The sequence below is a fragment of the Eucalyptus grandis genome, chromosome 1 (assembly GCF_016545825.1).
Source record: "Eucalyptus grandis isolate ANBG69807.140 chromosome 1, ASM1654582v1, whole genome shotgun sequence".
Classification (NCBI taxonomy): Eukaryota; Viridiplantae; Streptophyta; class Magnoliopsida; order Myrtales; family Myrtaceae; genus Eucalyptus; species Eucalyptus grandis.
Genome location: NC_052612.1, coordinates 20,952,970 through 20,969,032, shown reverse-complemented (window position 1 = coordinate 20,969,032; position 16,063 = coordinate 20,952,970). Strand labels below are relative to the sequence as shown.

The 16,063-nt window shown below is 38.4% G+C and overlaps 1 protein-coding gene across 1 annotated transcript in view; it reads right to left on the bottom strand.

Moving 5' to 3' along the window:
- Positions 1-248: 248 nt before the first annotated feature.
- Positions 249-16,063, bottom strand: part of LOC104433139 (symplekin) — a 31,762-nt gene continuing 15,947 nt past the window's right edge. Inside the window, exons 15-27 of the mRNA XM_010045795.3 lie at positions 14,488-14,643; positions 14,332-14,394; positions 14,143-14,250; positions 13,978-14,061; positions 13,859-13,906; positions 5,184-5,258; positions 3,200-3,295; positions 3,030-3,110; positions 2,871-2,942; positions 1,311-1,355; positions 1,133-1,216; positions 920-1,023; positions 249-781 (exon numbers count right to left, since the gene is read on the bottom strand). Coding sequence (XP_010044097.1) covers positions 643-781; positions 920-1,023; positions 1,133-1,216; positions 1,311-1,355; positions 2,871-2,942; positions 3,030-3,110; positions 3,200-3,295; positions 5,184-5,258; positions 13,859-13,906; positions 13,978-14,061; positions 14,143-14,250; positions 14,332-14,394; positions 14,488-14,643 — 1,155 coding nt within the window. The 3' untranslated portion in view covers positions 249-642. The remainder of the gene's footprint in view (positions 782-919; positions 1,024-1,132; positions 1,217-1,310; positions 1,356-2,870; positions 2,943-3,029; positions 3,111-3,199; positions 3,296-5,183; positions 5,259-13,858; positions 13,907-13,977; positions 14,062-14,142; positions 14,251-14,331; positions 14,395-14,487; positions 14,644-16,063) is intronic.

Genomic DNA, 16,063 nt, shown 5'->3' with positions numbered 1-16,063 from the left:
ATGCAGAATAAAAGTATACTCCCAGATGAACGATGCCCCGGTCCCATGAACTGCTCACCTGCCATCAAGATGACTGCTATGTGCACTGACCAGAACAATTATTCCGCACCAATTTCCTGCTATACGCTGGCAATGTGTATTGCCAAAAGAAAACAATGATATCTGGCTAACCAAAATGTGCATTGCACGAACACAAACTGCCGTTTCTAGGTCAAGCAGTGAGCTGGGCATTCTAGTTCCATCAAGACTTGGCCCAAATGTTGAGACTTTCTCGTTATTGCACCAAATGTAAAATGTACGAAATTCTTAGGATACAGAATGCATACTCATATGAATGATAGTACCTTACTGTTCAACCTGATTTTTGATACAATGATGCAAAATGTAAGTGTCAAGAGTATGACACAAAAAAATTCTCGGGAGCCTCCCTTGACTTCTGTTATGGAGTATGAAAAGGTACTGGCAATCGAGTTTAGCCAATTGCAATCTCATAGCTGACAAAGATCACAGTTAGTTAGAACCTAAGAAAGGAGAAAAAAAAGAAAAGAAAAGAAATTATCCTACAATCTATTGAAATTGTGTGAGAACGACTATGTTATCAGGCTAACAAGCAAACAGAAATGTACACAGAAGCAATCAAAGTTAGCTAGCATTTGATGAATCCTTCTCATTTACAACTTCCTTATCTGAAGTACCAGCATCCCCTGTCTGAGCTTGACTTGTCTGCGCATGACCTGGAGTTTGCAAATCTGGAGCAATTCCCAAAACAACTAGAAGAGACCTGAAGATAAACACCAGACGAATTCAGGATTTAAAAACATAACAATCTTGAAATATAAGGAAGCTTCAGTCCCTCTTTTTCTCTTCTTATCTCTGGAGAAAAGTGGAGGGAGAGAGAGTGAAGGGGTTCAGGAGGAACCTAGGAAGAGAGGAGCGTATGTTGGGCTGGGAGGCATGAGCTACCAAGGGTTCCTTGAGTGCAGGCATCCTATTCAAGGCATTCTCTAACTGTGCAGGAGGCAGCTATGTAACAGAGTCGGAGAGCAAACCAGATAAGAAATGAGTTCGTATTGAAGTCACCATCAGCTATCAAGTAGAGGAGAAAAGATTGAACAAAAGTTAGCAGACAGACCTGTAGTAGCACAGTAAATGACTGGGGCTTTGTTGAGGCAGCGCACTTCAAAAATCCCACCCACAGTTTAGGATATTTCCATATCTGCAAGAGCACATAAATCAGCTAAAAGAATAAACCCTCACTAGTTGCAAACAGCAACAGTACCAATGCATAAATGCACGTATCCCCAGACCACCTGCTTGTTCACAAGGCGGGAAAGAATCTCCATTACAAAATCCACCTGAGACATTTCATACGTAAAACAGAGTCAGCCAAGACAACAGATAGCATATAAAGGTGCATAACATCAATAAACAGAATGAGTAGAACTGCTGCTGTGCTGGCAAGTGACGAGTGCTGTAAAACAACAAACAGCCTAACCATTTTCTGTGGGAGTTAAAACAGTTTCTTATTTGAAAAGCACAAGCATCCCTTACAGAAAATGCAATAAGATGGCATACTACAATACACAGGTATTTGTCTCTCAAGATAAGATCTAATATGTGTGCATCTACATTCTTATGCAGTTAAAATAAGACAGCATCTTCTGAAGAAAAGAATCTGTCTTCTTATTTTTCATAGGGTGATTACAATGTGTATAAATACATGAACAGAGAACCCAAATTAGGTAAGAAACCTATTTAGGTAAAGATCCTAATTAGCCTCTAATCTCTATCAATAGCTAATTTACAGCTAACAAAATCAAATCAAATCACATAATATCACGTAATATAATATCACGTAATATAATCAGGGAGAAATTATAGAAGATTTTCCAATACATTCCAACATCTTCTAACCATGTCTAAACCTTGAAATCAGTGTGCAATCACCATCTAAAATATGAATTTGTTAAGAGCATGACAAGGTTTACATAGTATCTCTTCACACTGCCCCTTGTGAAAGCTAGCGAAATGAGAGTCTAAAACCTATAGGCTCGATTCATGCGACTTAAGTAACTGTCAAAGCCAGTCAGGTAACAAAAAGAAATAGGCAATCCCTCAAAAAGAGGAAGTGTGAGTATTTGAACTCCATACTTGCTGCTCTGGTTCCATATCGAAGTTAGTGCATAACTATTTCCTATAAAGTTTAAGTAACAGGAGAACAGTGCGACTTGACACACAAGAATGAACAGTATCACATAAAGCTGGACAATGAACATGTCAGAGACAGCAAAGAAATCTATTGTTACCACACAACGTCCACCATATCCTTAGCGCAATACGGAAGAAAATTAGGATAGAACAGGTCTTGGTAAGTCTATAACAATATATACATGCAATTGCAGACTTATGGCATGTCAAAAGGATTTTATTTCTTATCCATGAATTCCAAATTGAACCCATAATTTATGCTGCTTACTGCAAAGAAGACCCCACTAAAATTATCGGCCAGGAAAAGATATGCACTGGAGTGGCTGATTATAATTTATGAGTCTCTATATGAACTAATTTACTGAAGATCCACAATGATCCTATAGCAACGCATAGGGAAACAAAAGAGAAATAGTGACTTCATCATAGTTAACTTAGTGAAACTCCGCATCAGTCACAGAGAAAACAATTCCCAACTTGCCTCAATATCATAAAATAGAAAGAACAGCAGTCTATATGCAAAACACCAGTCCAGCATTGGTCAGCCGCAAAGAAGAGCAGCCAAACTATAAAAGAAAGGTTGCCTATTCAACCACTCATTGGACAGAGATGGAACTAATTTTTCTAACCTAAGCGGGCAGTTGGATTCTTAATGTTCTTACCAATGCAGGAAAGGCACCTATTGCTTGTAACACTGTACGCATGAACAACAAAGGAAGAGGAATTTGTTCAACCTGTAGGCTCAAGAAATGTTATTTCCATTAGTTCATTATTAATTTATTGGAATGTACAGATTTGTAATCGATCCACATGGTACATACCAGTTGATTCAAGACCTTTGCGATCACTTGTTGCGTGAATATCTGCCGTTGCTCAAAGCAAGCGTTGCATGCATCGATGATCTGCTCACAAGATAAAACTCTCTAGTAGGCAGACAGAAATATCAAGAGTATGCTTGACAAATAAAAGGAAAGAAAAGAAGAGTGATAACCTTCTTCAAGGGAATCCCATCCCTGTCAGGGTCAATCCCATGGATAGCAATCAAGATTTCCGGAGGACTTATTAGAGGACCTGTATGAGATGATCCCTGCAAAATAATATCCCAATGAACTCTACCAGAGGCAACTTCCACCATGAAAATGGTATATCAATTCTTGATACAACACAGGCTTTGTTTGACACTATATACCGATAATATACTTCCCAGGCTTCTGTCAGTTTTTGACAACCATTGAACCAGCTGACTTGAAAAGGGAAATCCAGTAGATCATAGACCAAAGAGAAATACAATTATTGACCTTGACAGTGCTCTAAAGTCAGGTAGAATTTATAAATTATAGTTCAAAGAGATTATTTTTCCCTGTTTTGGCTGGAAAGGCAGAACGTAGTTTTTGATTCCCGTAAAGCTGAAACAAGCACACCCTAAAATGAGGGGCACTTACTTCCTAGACCAAACATCAGCAAGTGACATTAAGCCAATGTCAAATTACTATTGCGACATGTTTATGATAGCTTCCAGTTCAATAGATTTTGAAATATTGAATAGTGGTCCATATAGACTTGAGATTTTCCATGCCATGGGCTGGGAACTGGCCAGAACTGGCCTGATTCGGTTCTCGGTAATTTCACTCCGGTGTCAAGTCTCATGCCTCCCTCTCTCTCCTCTGCAATTCATCACTTATATTTTTATATGTTTTTGCAATGTATGGAACAGATTGTTAACTAGAAATTTGAAAAGGAGAAAAATAACAAAAAAAAAGCCGCGGCTCCAGACCGTGAACTGAACTGGAACTTCTGGCTGGCTCAATTCTAGGCTGGTTTTAGGGGTCTGACAACCTATAAGCAGCTGACTTGGTACAGAGACCACTCACGTACTGATCACCCCTAAGTTGCCAGGCATGATGTATCACAAATCAATAGAGTAATAATGCCCTTCTCATCTGTTTGGCTAAGGAATTCTGAACCTTCCTGAATTGTTATCATATCATTCTGAGCACATATCATGCCAAGTTGGTTCATAAACTCAAAACCACGTAATCATTATTAACTCAGCACTGATATAAAGTCATGGAAAAGAACCATAACTCAAAACATGTGGAAGATTCTTTAAATATCTGCAGGAAAAAATAGTACTAAAAAATAAGTTGCTCAATACAGTTTGCTGAAGAATATAAAATAATCAGATCACTCCTTACAACATGATGGCAAAATCAAAATAGCGTCAAAAGTCCAGCTCATATCAACCAAGGAAATACCAACAATCTTGGATGGACACCTTAATATTCACCTTCTTCAACAATTATCATGAAGAGCACTACCAAAAGATAGTTTAATGACAAATGAAATAGATAAGTCACCATACACTCTAAGAAGCATGCGTGATGAGGCTATCGACACTCTGGGAGTAAGAGTGCAACTGTAACAACTTCATTCCTTGGTGAGTGCAGGTAGTATCTACATGAACATTCTTGGGTTCCACAAACTGTCATCACACAGGCCCACTGCCTCTACTTGATTGAAATTGATTCAATCAAGTTAAGCAATCATTTTACTTTGAAGTTCTTACCTAGTTATTTTGGGTACAAGTCTTGAAATTTGAGAAAAGTGAACAAACAACAATCATAAGGGAAAAAGGTGCAAGAGGGGGAAGTCCATTTTCCTTTCGAGGTTGTGAAACTTACAATCTTCTACTAAGCTTATTCTCAACAGGGGAGACATAGTCTGTTCACACATTGGGGATTAGCATTAGTGAAATTTGCTATCACTGTGCCAAAAGATAATGTTAACTGCCATTGCATATGCAGGGTCCATTCACGGTGAATATAGTATTGGTCCACAAGAATACAGCTTCACAGAGGCCACTTGCTGCTACATTCTGCTATTCAACTAGTCATGCTTGAATACAGACAGATTTCACTACCCACAAAAACAGAAAAAATAAATAGATGCAGAGCGAGACATCACTAGAATGATACCGTTAATATACGAAGAAGTGCAGCTTGCAATTTATCAGTTGGAAGATTGACAAGCTGTGGAAAGATTAGCAAGACCTGAAAAATATCCAGAAAGAGAGCTGACTCGATAATTGGCCTCAAGACATGATATGAATTGCAAAGAGCAAGAAAATGATTCCACAAGTAAATTGTGCAAGAACAATGACAAATCATATGGTGAGCAGCTTGAGTTCACAATTACTTGCACAACATCATAGAAAGACATCTCGAGTGCTATAGTTTTTATAAGCCCACCAGAATGATTTTCATATAATACTGGAACTGAATTCATAGGCACAAGAATGGGCCCCCACGGGGAATAAATAGGAGCAACTAAACTGCAGGTTGTTGGGCTTCCACTTTAGACAACAACAGCAGCAGCAGCAGCAGCAATCGAGCTTTATCCCACTAAGGTGTGTTTAGATATATGCATACTCAAGACATCAAGCACAAGTCAGGAAAATCATCGAGTAAGGAAGAGCCCTTAATCAGGTCAACAAGCAGACAAGTAAGGGGATGGCCTTCATCATCATCCGCTGACCATTCATTGCAGTTTATGCATGCTTGGACATCAAGGGAGATTAACAAAAAGATAAGATATATAACTACATCAAAGGAGACTAATGCATAGAATTCAAATGCATAGAATGATCAAGGCTTCCCTCCATAGCCTCTATATTATGAAGTATCACAAATTAGCTGAACCATATTTACCAAAATTTTCCTGCTTCTTCTCCAATCTTAGTTTGAAAGAATTTCTAGTGGTTGACTAGCCCATTCAAATCCTTCCTTGTTGATGGTAGCATGGAAGAATTTGAAATGTTGTATATGTTCACGTTGTTGAATTAATGCCTCAAATTATCAAGATCAGTATGGGGTAGTAAGGACATCTGTATTTAGAAATTGAGGTATGAAGGTGGAGGCTCGTGACTGTCAGTTTTGGCAGCAAAGCGAGCTTCAGAACCCTATCAATTGAGAAGTGTTGTGCTCAAGTTTCCATTGATATGGAACACATAAAGAGAAGAACTTCGAATGTTCGATACTATTCAACAGATAAATTCAAGTCATTAAAAGGGCCAGGTAATTTATATAAGCTCTTTAATGATTAATCTTTGATGATAAGAAAACATTAGCTTCTGCAATTTATGTGGTCACAAAAGTATAAGCAAGTGGAACCTTATTGATTTGGATAATCTAAAGGCTGATAATTGCTTTGTGACTGCCAGAGAAGAAAACAGGGTTCCTCCAGATGTCAATTGATTGACACTTCCCATGTTGTCCCAAACTCTAGTAAATAAATTGGTAGGCTAACATAATCCCATAACTTTTATTATCCTGTGGATGATAAGAATTCAGTGTTTTTCAGTTTTCAACTATATTGTTTAACAAATGGTATGATTAAATTCAGTGATCAAAGTGCAGATTGCATCAAACAGACCAGATCTATGCTTTAGTGTTGGTACAAGTGCACTGCACTTATAAAGCACCAGAACCCCCTAATGTCTAACATACTATGTGCCAAGTTAGGTGCTCTCCTAGGTAAAGGGAGGTGCTAATAAAATTGTAAGACTAATCCATTGACAAACAAGTATTAAGTTCTTTAAATGACTCGGAATATTCTTTAGTGTTGTTCTCTCTGCTTTCTATTTGTAATGTGATGCTTTAAGACTAAATGAACAAAAATATATTATTATGATAGCACAATCATGTTGCTTGTGGTTCAAAACAAAGGCCAGACACATCATGCAAACATGCTTGCGCTGCAACAATGACTTTCAATTAGTTAACAGAGAGAGAGAGAGAGAGAGAGAGTTGGGATGAAACAGTAGAAGTTAAACTGGATCAATGGCTGGTACATGCCTGTTTGACTTAAAGAGACTGCTTTAAGATTTAACAGTTGCTATTTAAAGCTCAGCCCATATGAACAACGCATGTATGCCCTCTGAGGTTGCAATTTTGAGCTTTACCAGCACAAGACATGACTTTTCTCTATCAAAAGGTATCAGAAGGATTTCTTAAAAATTTGGTTTGCCACATCAACACAACATCAGGTATAGCTTGGTTGAGGCTGCATCCACATTCCAATTGGTCCTTGATTCAGATCCCTTACCCATAAACTCCCCTCTTTAATTTTTTAAAGGCCAAGATCATTTGACAAAAATTGACCAATAGAATGACTACCTGGTCTTGACTGGCTTTTGGTCCAAGAGAAGGGAAGGTCCATACACTAGCGGGTTGAACCAGTCTGGTTCTGAACAGCTGGTTTTCAAAACGTTTGTTTAAATAAGGTGGTTTCACTGGTTTTGTCATTTGTGCACTGATTTTTGCCACCATAACTGTGATGGGAAAGAAGAAACTGCTGTAGCTGGCTGGCAACACATGATGCTGTCAGCCACTTCTTGAAAGCTTATCTTAACCTAGGCAGAACTTCACTCAGGTAATGCTTTAGCAAACTAGTACCTCACATAAGGCTTGCCTAAGACCGGGAGAAGCTAGAGAAACATGACTCACCTTGGCTGGCACCTAGGACACCACTGGCTTCATCTTCGACAAAACTGTTATATAAGTCAGTGCTATAGTATTCCCAATTAAACTCAGTTCTTAAATCTCTATTTTATGTACCTAATTCTACTTACTGGCCAACAAAAAATTACCTAGAGTAAATCTATTGATAATAAAAATGTGAACGGATACAGAAACACTTAAATGGCAACCAAGAAAGAGCAACCCATCAATGGACAAATTTTATAGTCTGACATATTTGATTAAGAGTTAGATACAGTCTTACTCATTCTGCAACACTTATTCTGCAACAACTTCAGGAAAAATAAGAAACTAATAAAGCAATTAATATTCATCAAATGAGAATGCCATCACCTAGCATCATGCAAAACGAAAATTGCTTATATTGTGAACTTGTCTGGTCACAAGCAATCCTTAAAAACCAACCAGACTGCACCAAACAGGACCAGCCATTTAACTGGTTAAACTAGACATTGGCCTAAGATCCGCTAAGGATATGGCTCTCAAAATGCCTACAGTCAATACTAGGACCAAACCAGAATTGACCCAGTTCAACCGGAAAACCTGGGCAATTCGCCCATGTGATGAACCTGATTGAACCGTTTCAGTTAGAGACACATTAAAAAAACTGCACTCTCATATGCAGGAGCTGATCAAATATGTATCATCACTTTGAAAAACCCATGCTGAAGCTGTTACAGTGTGAGGGTTATTATGGTCATTAACACCGATAGGGTTATTATGGTCATTAAGTATTATTTAATAATAAAAGTGTGAGACGTGGAAAACCCTAATTAGTTTACATGTTCTCCTCGTTCCTTCTTTATCAATTTCTACATTGCTCTCTTTTCTTCTCCTATATTAATTTCTACATGGTATCAGAGCCACATCAACAAGCATCACTCAACCCAAGCCGGTGTTGGCCAGCCCTCTCGAGTCTAGATTTGATGCCGACGAGCGTAGCTGGCTTAGATCTGGCCTCGTTGGCTTAGATCTAGCCTAGTTGGCTTAGATCTGGCCTCGTTGGCTTAGATCCAATGTCGTCCGGCATCACGCGGTCTTGTCCATCCATTCAAGATCTGACGCTAGTTGAGCTCGCACCCCTCCGTGCAAGCTGATCTGATTGGTGTGGTCCTCTAAGGTTCGCTCGTGTGTTCATTCTCAGTTTAAAATAGAAAGTAAAAAAATAAAAATAAAATAAAAAATTGCAGCAACTTGCTTGATAGAGATGCTGATTTTATTCGCCACGAAATTGATGTTGGATAAGGTGGTTTCTGGTTGGGCATAATCTATGATTTGGGCATTTGTCTTGATGAAACAAGATGAGTTGATTTAAGTATTATGGAGATTTGGACCGTTTGAAACAAATCATGGTAGTTTGTTGAATTGAATTAGTTGGAGGGATTTGAATTTGATTATTGTGCTGAAAGTTCGTGTTAAAATAGTACAAATCGAATTATGGCGGAGAATAGAGGTGTAGTAGCTGAGGTTGTGTCCACATCCTCTAGTTGTTTGATAGAGAAGCAATTAGAAGGTATCACCAATTTCCAACAATTTAGGAAAATTGTGTTGTTAGTGTTGACTGGGAGAGGGCAACGGAATCATCTAACAGGTAAAAGATCTGCCTCCGATACAAATTGGGATACTGTGGATGCTAAAATTCTTGGTCAAGTGTTGAACTCTATGGAATCTCAAATTGCGAATTTGGTTACATGTATTAATACTATGAAGGAGTTGTACGACTACTTGAATGTCCTTTATTCGGACAAAATAATCTTTCAAGGATATATGAAGTGTCCTAGGGATTTTCTAAGGCTAATAGAAAGGGTCAGCTACTTACTCAATATTTTGCTGATTTCAAACGGATGTATGAGGAGTTTAATTCTCTACTACCCATTACTTCTCATGTCAAGGAAATGCAGGAGCAACAGGAGCAATTGGCTGTTATGAGTTTTTTGGGAGGATTAGGACAAGAGTACGATGCCATTCATTCCCAAATACTTGGAGAAGATAGGGTGAGCTCACTCACTGAGACATTTGCTCGTGTTCTAAGGGTCTCACGTGAACCACCTAAAGATGCATTTTCTATAGGTGAGAACTCAGCCTTGGTAGCTCAAGGAAATCGTGGTGGTAGTTGAGGTTGTGGTGGTGGTTGAAGTGGCAGTGCCAGCCGTAATTTTGTTAAAGGCCAACCATCCTCTGCTAGCAACACTTATAGTGACATAGGGGGTAATACCGGTTTGGTTCGAACTTCGTCATTATTGTGGTTTACCTAGACATATTCAAAGATTCTGTTATAAACTTCATGGAAGGAGAGGCTACAGCTAATGTAACTAATGTAGCTAATGCAGTAGAATCTAATGCCTCTTCATAATCCGTTGCCGGAGGAAAGTTGATCAAAATGTCAAAGGAGGAATTTGCTAGGTATATCAACTCTAGATTTCCCAACCGGTTTTATAGTCCTCCTCCACAGCTACTTTGTTTAGATAAGTAATGCAAAAGCGTGTCTTTCTTTTGCTTCTCGCTCTCGGGTTATTAATCCAGGTGCTACCGATCATATGACTGGAGTCTCAGGTATCTTTTCTAACTTTCATGAGTTTATGTTTAATGTTACATTAGCTGATGGTTCTCTATCCACAGTTCCCCTAACATCCTCCATATCTTTATCTTCAGTCATGTATCTCCCTTGTTTTTCATTCAACCTTATGTCTGTCAGTTAGCTTACCAAAGCATATGATTGTTCCGTGACTTTCTATCCCAATTTCTGTGTTTTTCAGGACTAGAAGACAAGGAAGGCGATTGGTAAAGGACATGTATCAGGGGGGTTATACTTGCTTGATGATACTACAAGTGTTGTTTGTTTCACAGCTTCCCTACATCAGATCCATTGTCGTTTGGGCCACCCATCCTCGGAAAGTTTAAAGAAGTTAGATCCCAGTTTCAATCTTTATCTAGTCTTGAGTGTGAGTCATGTCAGTTTGGGAAATTGCACTGTATTAGTTATCGTCCAAGAGTCAATAAACAAGCCTCTCAGTCGTTTGTGTTAGTTCATTCTAATATATGGGGCCCTTGTCCTACTCTTTCTAAGTTGGGTTTCTTGTACTTCGTTACTTTTGTAAATGACTATTCAAGAGCCACTTGGCTATATCTAATGAAAAGTCATTCCGAGTTATTTTCTATATTTTGTGCATTTGTTGACGAAGTACATACTCAATTTTCAGCTCCTGTTGTATTCTTCAAAGTGATAATGCTAAAGAATATTTTTCTAATCTTTTTTCTAAATTCATGACACAACGGGGCATTCTTCATCAATCTTCATGTTCGGATACACCACAGCAAAATGGTGTCGCCGAATGGAAGAACCATCACTTACTAGAAGTTGCTCGATCATTGATGTTTGAAATGAAGGTAGATATCTTTTTGGGCTGATGCTATCATAACTGCATGCTATCTTATTAATCGCATGCCGTCCTCTGTTCTTAAGGGTGCAACACCACACTCTCTTCTTTGTCTTTCGGAATCCTTGTTTCATTTATCATCTCATATATTTGGTTGTCTGCTATATTCGTAACCATCGTCTAGGGCTTTCCAAACTAGACATTCGGTCTCTTAAATGCATTTTTGTGGGGTATTCTCATACACAGAAGGGATATCATTGTTACTATCCTTCTTCGCATAAGTATTTCACCACTACAAATGTTTCCTTTTTTTGAGTCCACTATTTATTCTAATGAACCGATGAAGCCTCCTACAGTGGATGATAATTCCTTTACATGTCATTATGAAACCCACTTCGGATTCTCCTCCAATCCCTCCACCAATTCAGCATGTATACAGTAGATGTCATCATCAACATGTGGAGCCCCTTGCAAATGTACCTCTGCCTATTTTGTCTTCTCCATCTTCTAAGTTTGAGGTAAGCCTATCACATATTGATTTGATATCCCTATTGCTCATCGCAAAGGGGTTCGCAATTGTACCCAACACCTTATTGCATAGTTTGTCACCTATTCTGGTTTGTCTACTTCTTTTCGAGCTAGTCTAGACACTATTGATAAACATCCTACTCCTAAAATTATTGTTGAAGCATTATCTAGTCAGGGCTAGAGGACAGCTATGGAGGACGAACTAATGGCACTTGACCAAAACAAGACTTGAGATCTTGTTCCTCTACCTAAAGGAAAAACTACTATTGGATGTAAATTGGTATTCACTACTAAAGTTAATCCCGATGGTTCTCTTGCTCTCCCAAAGGCCAGATTGGTTGCTAAAGGTTATGCACAGATTTATGGGATTGATTATGGTAATACTTTCTCTCTAGTGGCTAAGATAACCTCTATTTGTCTTTTACTTTTGTTGGTTGGTTCTGCTTGTTGGCCTCTTTTTCAGCTTGATGTTAAAAACGCTTTTCTTCATGGTGATTTAAATGAAGAAGTGTATATGGAGCAACCACCTAGGTTTGTTACTTAGGGGGAGTCTGGTCATGTTTGTCGTTTGAAGAAATCTTTATATGGTTTGAAGCAATCTCCTAGAGCCTAGTTTGGGAGGTTTACAGAAGTGGTGCTTTAGCTTGAATTGTTTAGATGTAGTGGAGATCATTCTATGTTTACCGTGTTTTAGGAGCTAGTCGGATATTTCTTGTAATTTATGTGGATGATATTATCATAACTGGAGATGATTCTACAGGGATTAATGAATTGAAATTGCATTTGCAACAACAATTTCAAACAAAGGATTTGGGACGACTTAGATATTTTTTGGGTATTGAAGTGGCACAGGCAAAGAAAAATATCCATATCTCACAACACAAGTATGTTTTGCATTTGCTTAAAGAGACAGGTTTTGCTAGGAGCAAAACACCTAGATACACCCATGCAAGCTGGCTCAAAATTAATGGCAAAGGAAAGCGAACTATTGAATGATCCAAAACGGTATCGAAGGCTTATTGGAAAATTGAATTATCTATCATTCGACCCAATATTTCCTTTTCTGTGAGTGTTGCGAGTCAATTTATGTCTTCTCCTCGTACCTCTCGTTGGGATGTTGTAGTCAAAATTTTGAGATACTTGACTAAAACTCCAAATCGTGGTCTTTTCTTCGATGATCATGGTCACAGAGGAGTGGAAGCATTTTCGGATGCCGATTGGGCTGGGTCTCCTACAGATAGAAGGTCTACATTGGGTTACTGCACTTTTGTGGGAGGAAACCTAGTATCTTGGAAGAGTAAAAAGCAAAGTGTTGTGGCTAGATCCAGTGCAGAATCAGAATACATAGCTATGGCTGAAGTTACTTGTGAATTAATTTGGATACATCAGCTATTAGTTGAATTTGGATTCGAAGATCTTGTGCCAATGAAGCTGTGGTGTGATAATCAGGCAGCAATCCATATTGCTTAAAATCCCATGAAGTTGATTGTCACTTTATCCGTGAGAAGCTTCAGGTTGAGTTATTTCTACTAGTCATGTTAGGATCAGTGAACAACTAGCTGATATTTTCACCAAGTCTTTAGGGAATAGTAGGGTGGAGTATATTTGTAACAAGCTAAGCATGCTTGATATCTATGCTCCAGCTTGAGGGGGAGTGTTACAGTGTGAGGGTTATTATGGTCATCAAGTATTATTTAATAATAAAAGTGTGAGACATGGAAAACCCTACTTTGTTTACACGTTCTCCTTGTTCCTTCTTTATTAATTTCTACATTGCTCTCTTTTCTTCTCCTATATTAATTTCTACAGAAGCCATCCAACCACTTGGTAAAAAATTATTATATTGTGCAATTAATTAATAATACAACGGGTTGTCTCCTATTTTACCTAAAACAATCATCCATGGTGCTGATGGATTTTAACAGAAGTATGCCTCGAACTGTGGACAGTATCCTCTTCTATGCTCGGGAGGTACAAAAGAGATCACTAAACCAGGTACTGAAGTTATTTACCAGCTTTCACATAAATTTATAAACAAAACATCTAAAAAGTCAAATCGGTGGTTGAAGTGGTCGAACCACAGATCAGTGGTTTGACCAGTTTGCTCACCGGTCGGAGTTATACGAGAAAATTAACTGATAGATGCACAAAGACCAACACAGAATATAAGATCATTGAGATTAAAAAAACAAAAATCCCAGAAAGTACCTCGTCTTTTGGTAAGAATGGCAAAACAGGCATTAGAATCTCTATATCCTGTAATCAAACCAGCCATACATCAGCCTATGCCTATGCTTTTCACCACATATGAGTAATGATTGCTTTACCTTCAATTTGGAATCATATAACTTCCTCACAGTAAGTACTAATTCAGGAGAAGGAACTATCCCATCTGTCAGGGAGTGTAAAACCTGATGAAATTGGAAAAGTTATGAAAACTTCATGTATATCTAGAGCAGTGTCGACATTCTTAGATGGATGAAGATCAGGACCTGTGACAAGAGGTTTTCACTTCCTCCAGGAGCATCTGATATTATTTCAAGAAGTTCAGATGATGGTCCCATCGTTCGGACTAAAATAGGAGTATGACGGTGAATTGCCTGCACCACACAACTCATAAGAAGGAAAGCTCATAACTGGAGTTTTAACAGGGCCTCCCCTCAAAATGATATTAATGAAACCTGCTTAGCTGCTGCAGATGCACCTCCGTAGATGACAAATATTTCGCGAAAAAGAGAGTGTCTCTGTAAATCAGATTGTAGAAGTTCAATTTTAATTAACACTTCAAAAGAATGTTATAAAATATAAAAGTACTGCAACAAGCTGAAAATATATACCTTTGTGCAAAGAGCAAAATACAAGGACATGCAGCGCTGGGCATCAGAGATGGCTATGCTTTCTACAGCATGCAATTGGCTAGTATCAGATGATCTATCCTCATTGCTTGCTTCCCCTGTTGCACTTTCTTGTAAAGGTCTTTCTACATCAGAATCCTGTAATATTCCGAATACATTCAACATTTAGACCAAATTCAATTTCCACATGCACCAGCTAACACATACTTGAAATCTTGAAAAAACAAATATTAGGATAATACTCATTTGTGTATGTACTAAGCCAAAATATGGCGTCAATAAATACGTCATAGTCTAATCCTCAATGCAACTGTCACTTTTCATGAGCACAAATAAAATCTGAAGATTAAGCCCTCCATGGAGTTGTGGACTAGGATACCATCTCATATGTTTATATGCATGCATCTACCGAACATAGTCCACAATCAAATTGGCACAAACCAATAAATCATTCTGTTCTTTGGCTAAAAAATTATAAGCCACAAATTGTTGCTAAACATTTTTTTTGTCAGGCTTTCCCCTTTCCCTTCAACCAAAGTTCCATCTTCTCATTGAAGCTTCTAAGAGCCTCTACTTCACTTGCCTTAACAATCTTTATATGAGTTTCCATTCTTACTAGAAGAAACAGGAACTATTTCTTGGTCAAAATCATTTATAATATCTTTGCGTATACCCATTAGTCTTTTCTGCATATGCTTATATTTCGCATGTTGTAACAACCCAACCCAGTCCACATGGCCACCCCCCAAAAGAAAAAAAAAAAAAAAGAAAAAGAAAAGAAGCTCCGCTAGGCAGTAGGGCAAAGCTCACGTCAGTCGTGATCAAAGACAACAAATGATCAGATTCACTCAGTGACAAACAATGATCTGTAACAAGTCTTCAATAAGACTCGCAACAGAAATAAGCTGTGCTTGAAAGAACTTTGCGGCTAAAGGGAACTGGTAGAGGAGCTCAACAGGTTGTTGTGGCACAGAAACTTTAAGGATGACCTCAAGTGACAGAGAACAGCAACCAACACTAAGTGGCAAGAAGGAGCAACACTACATGGTGCAAAGACTCTAACATGGAATGACTCATGGATGGGATGACAAAGCCACTTTATATTGACAATGCAAAGAGAGGATTGCATGGAAAAGTGGCCCACACCTTGATGGAGACAAACCAGAACAACATGCTTGGTGGCAATTGGGACAGGCAGTGACAGAGATGATGAAAAGATAGGGTCAACTGGGTCCCTAAGTCCCAAAATGGAGACTCTAGATTGGTGTTGCTGTTTGCCTTAGAAGGTTCTTTTTGTGGTGTTTGAAACAAAAATCCTAATGTTACAATTCTTCACTCTAACTTGGCTCCAATACCGTGACAAGTTATTAGGATCGCAAGAGAAATAGAGGGAGAAACCATATAGGGACTACATTATTCCTCAATTGACACAATGCAAGAGTACATGGCATGCTCTATATTAATAGCATAAAGAGACGAGCTAATTAATAATGGAATCCCACCTACCTTATCCAACTAACTGAATATTCTACAGAGAGTTAGATATCTCTATGACCCG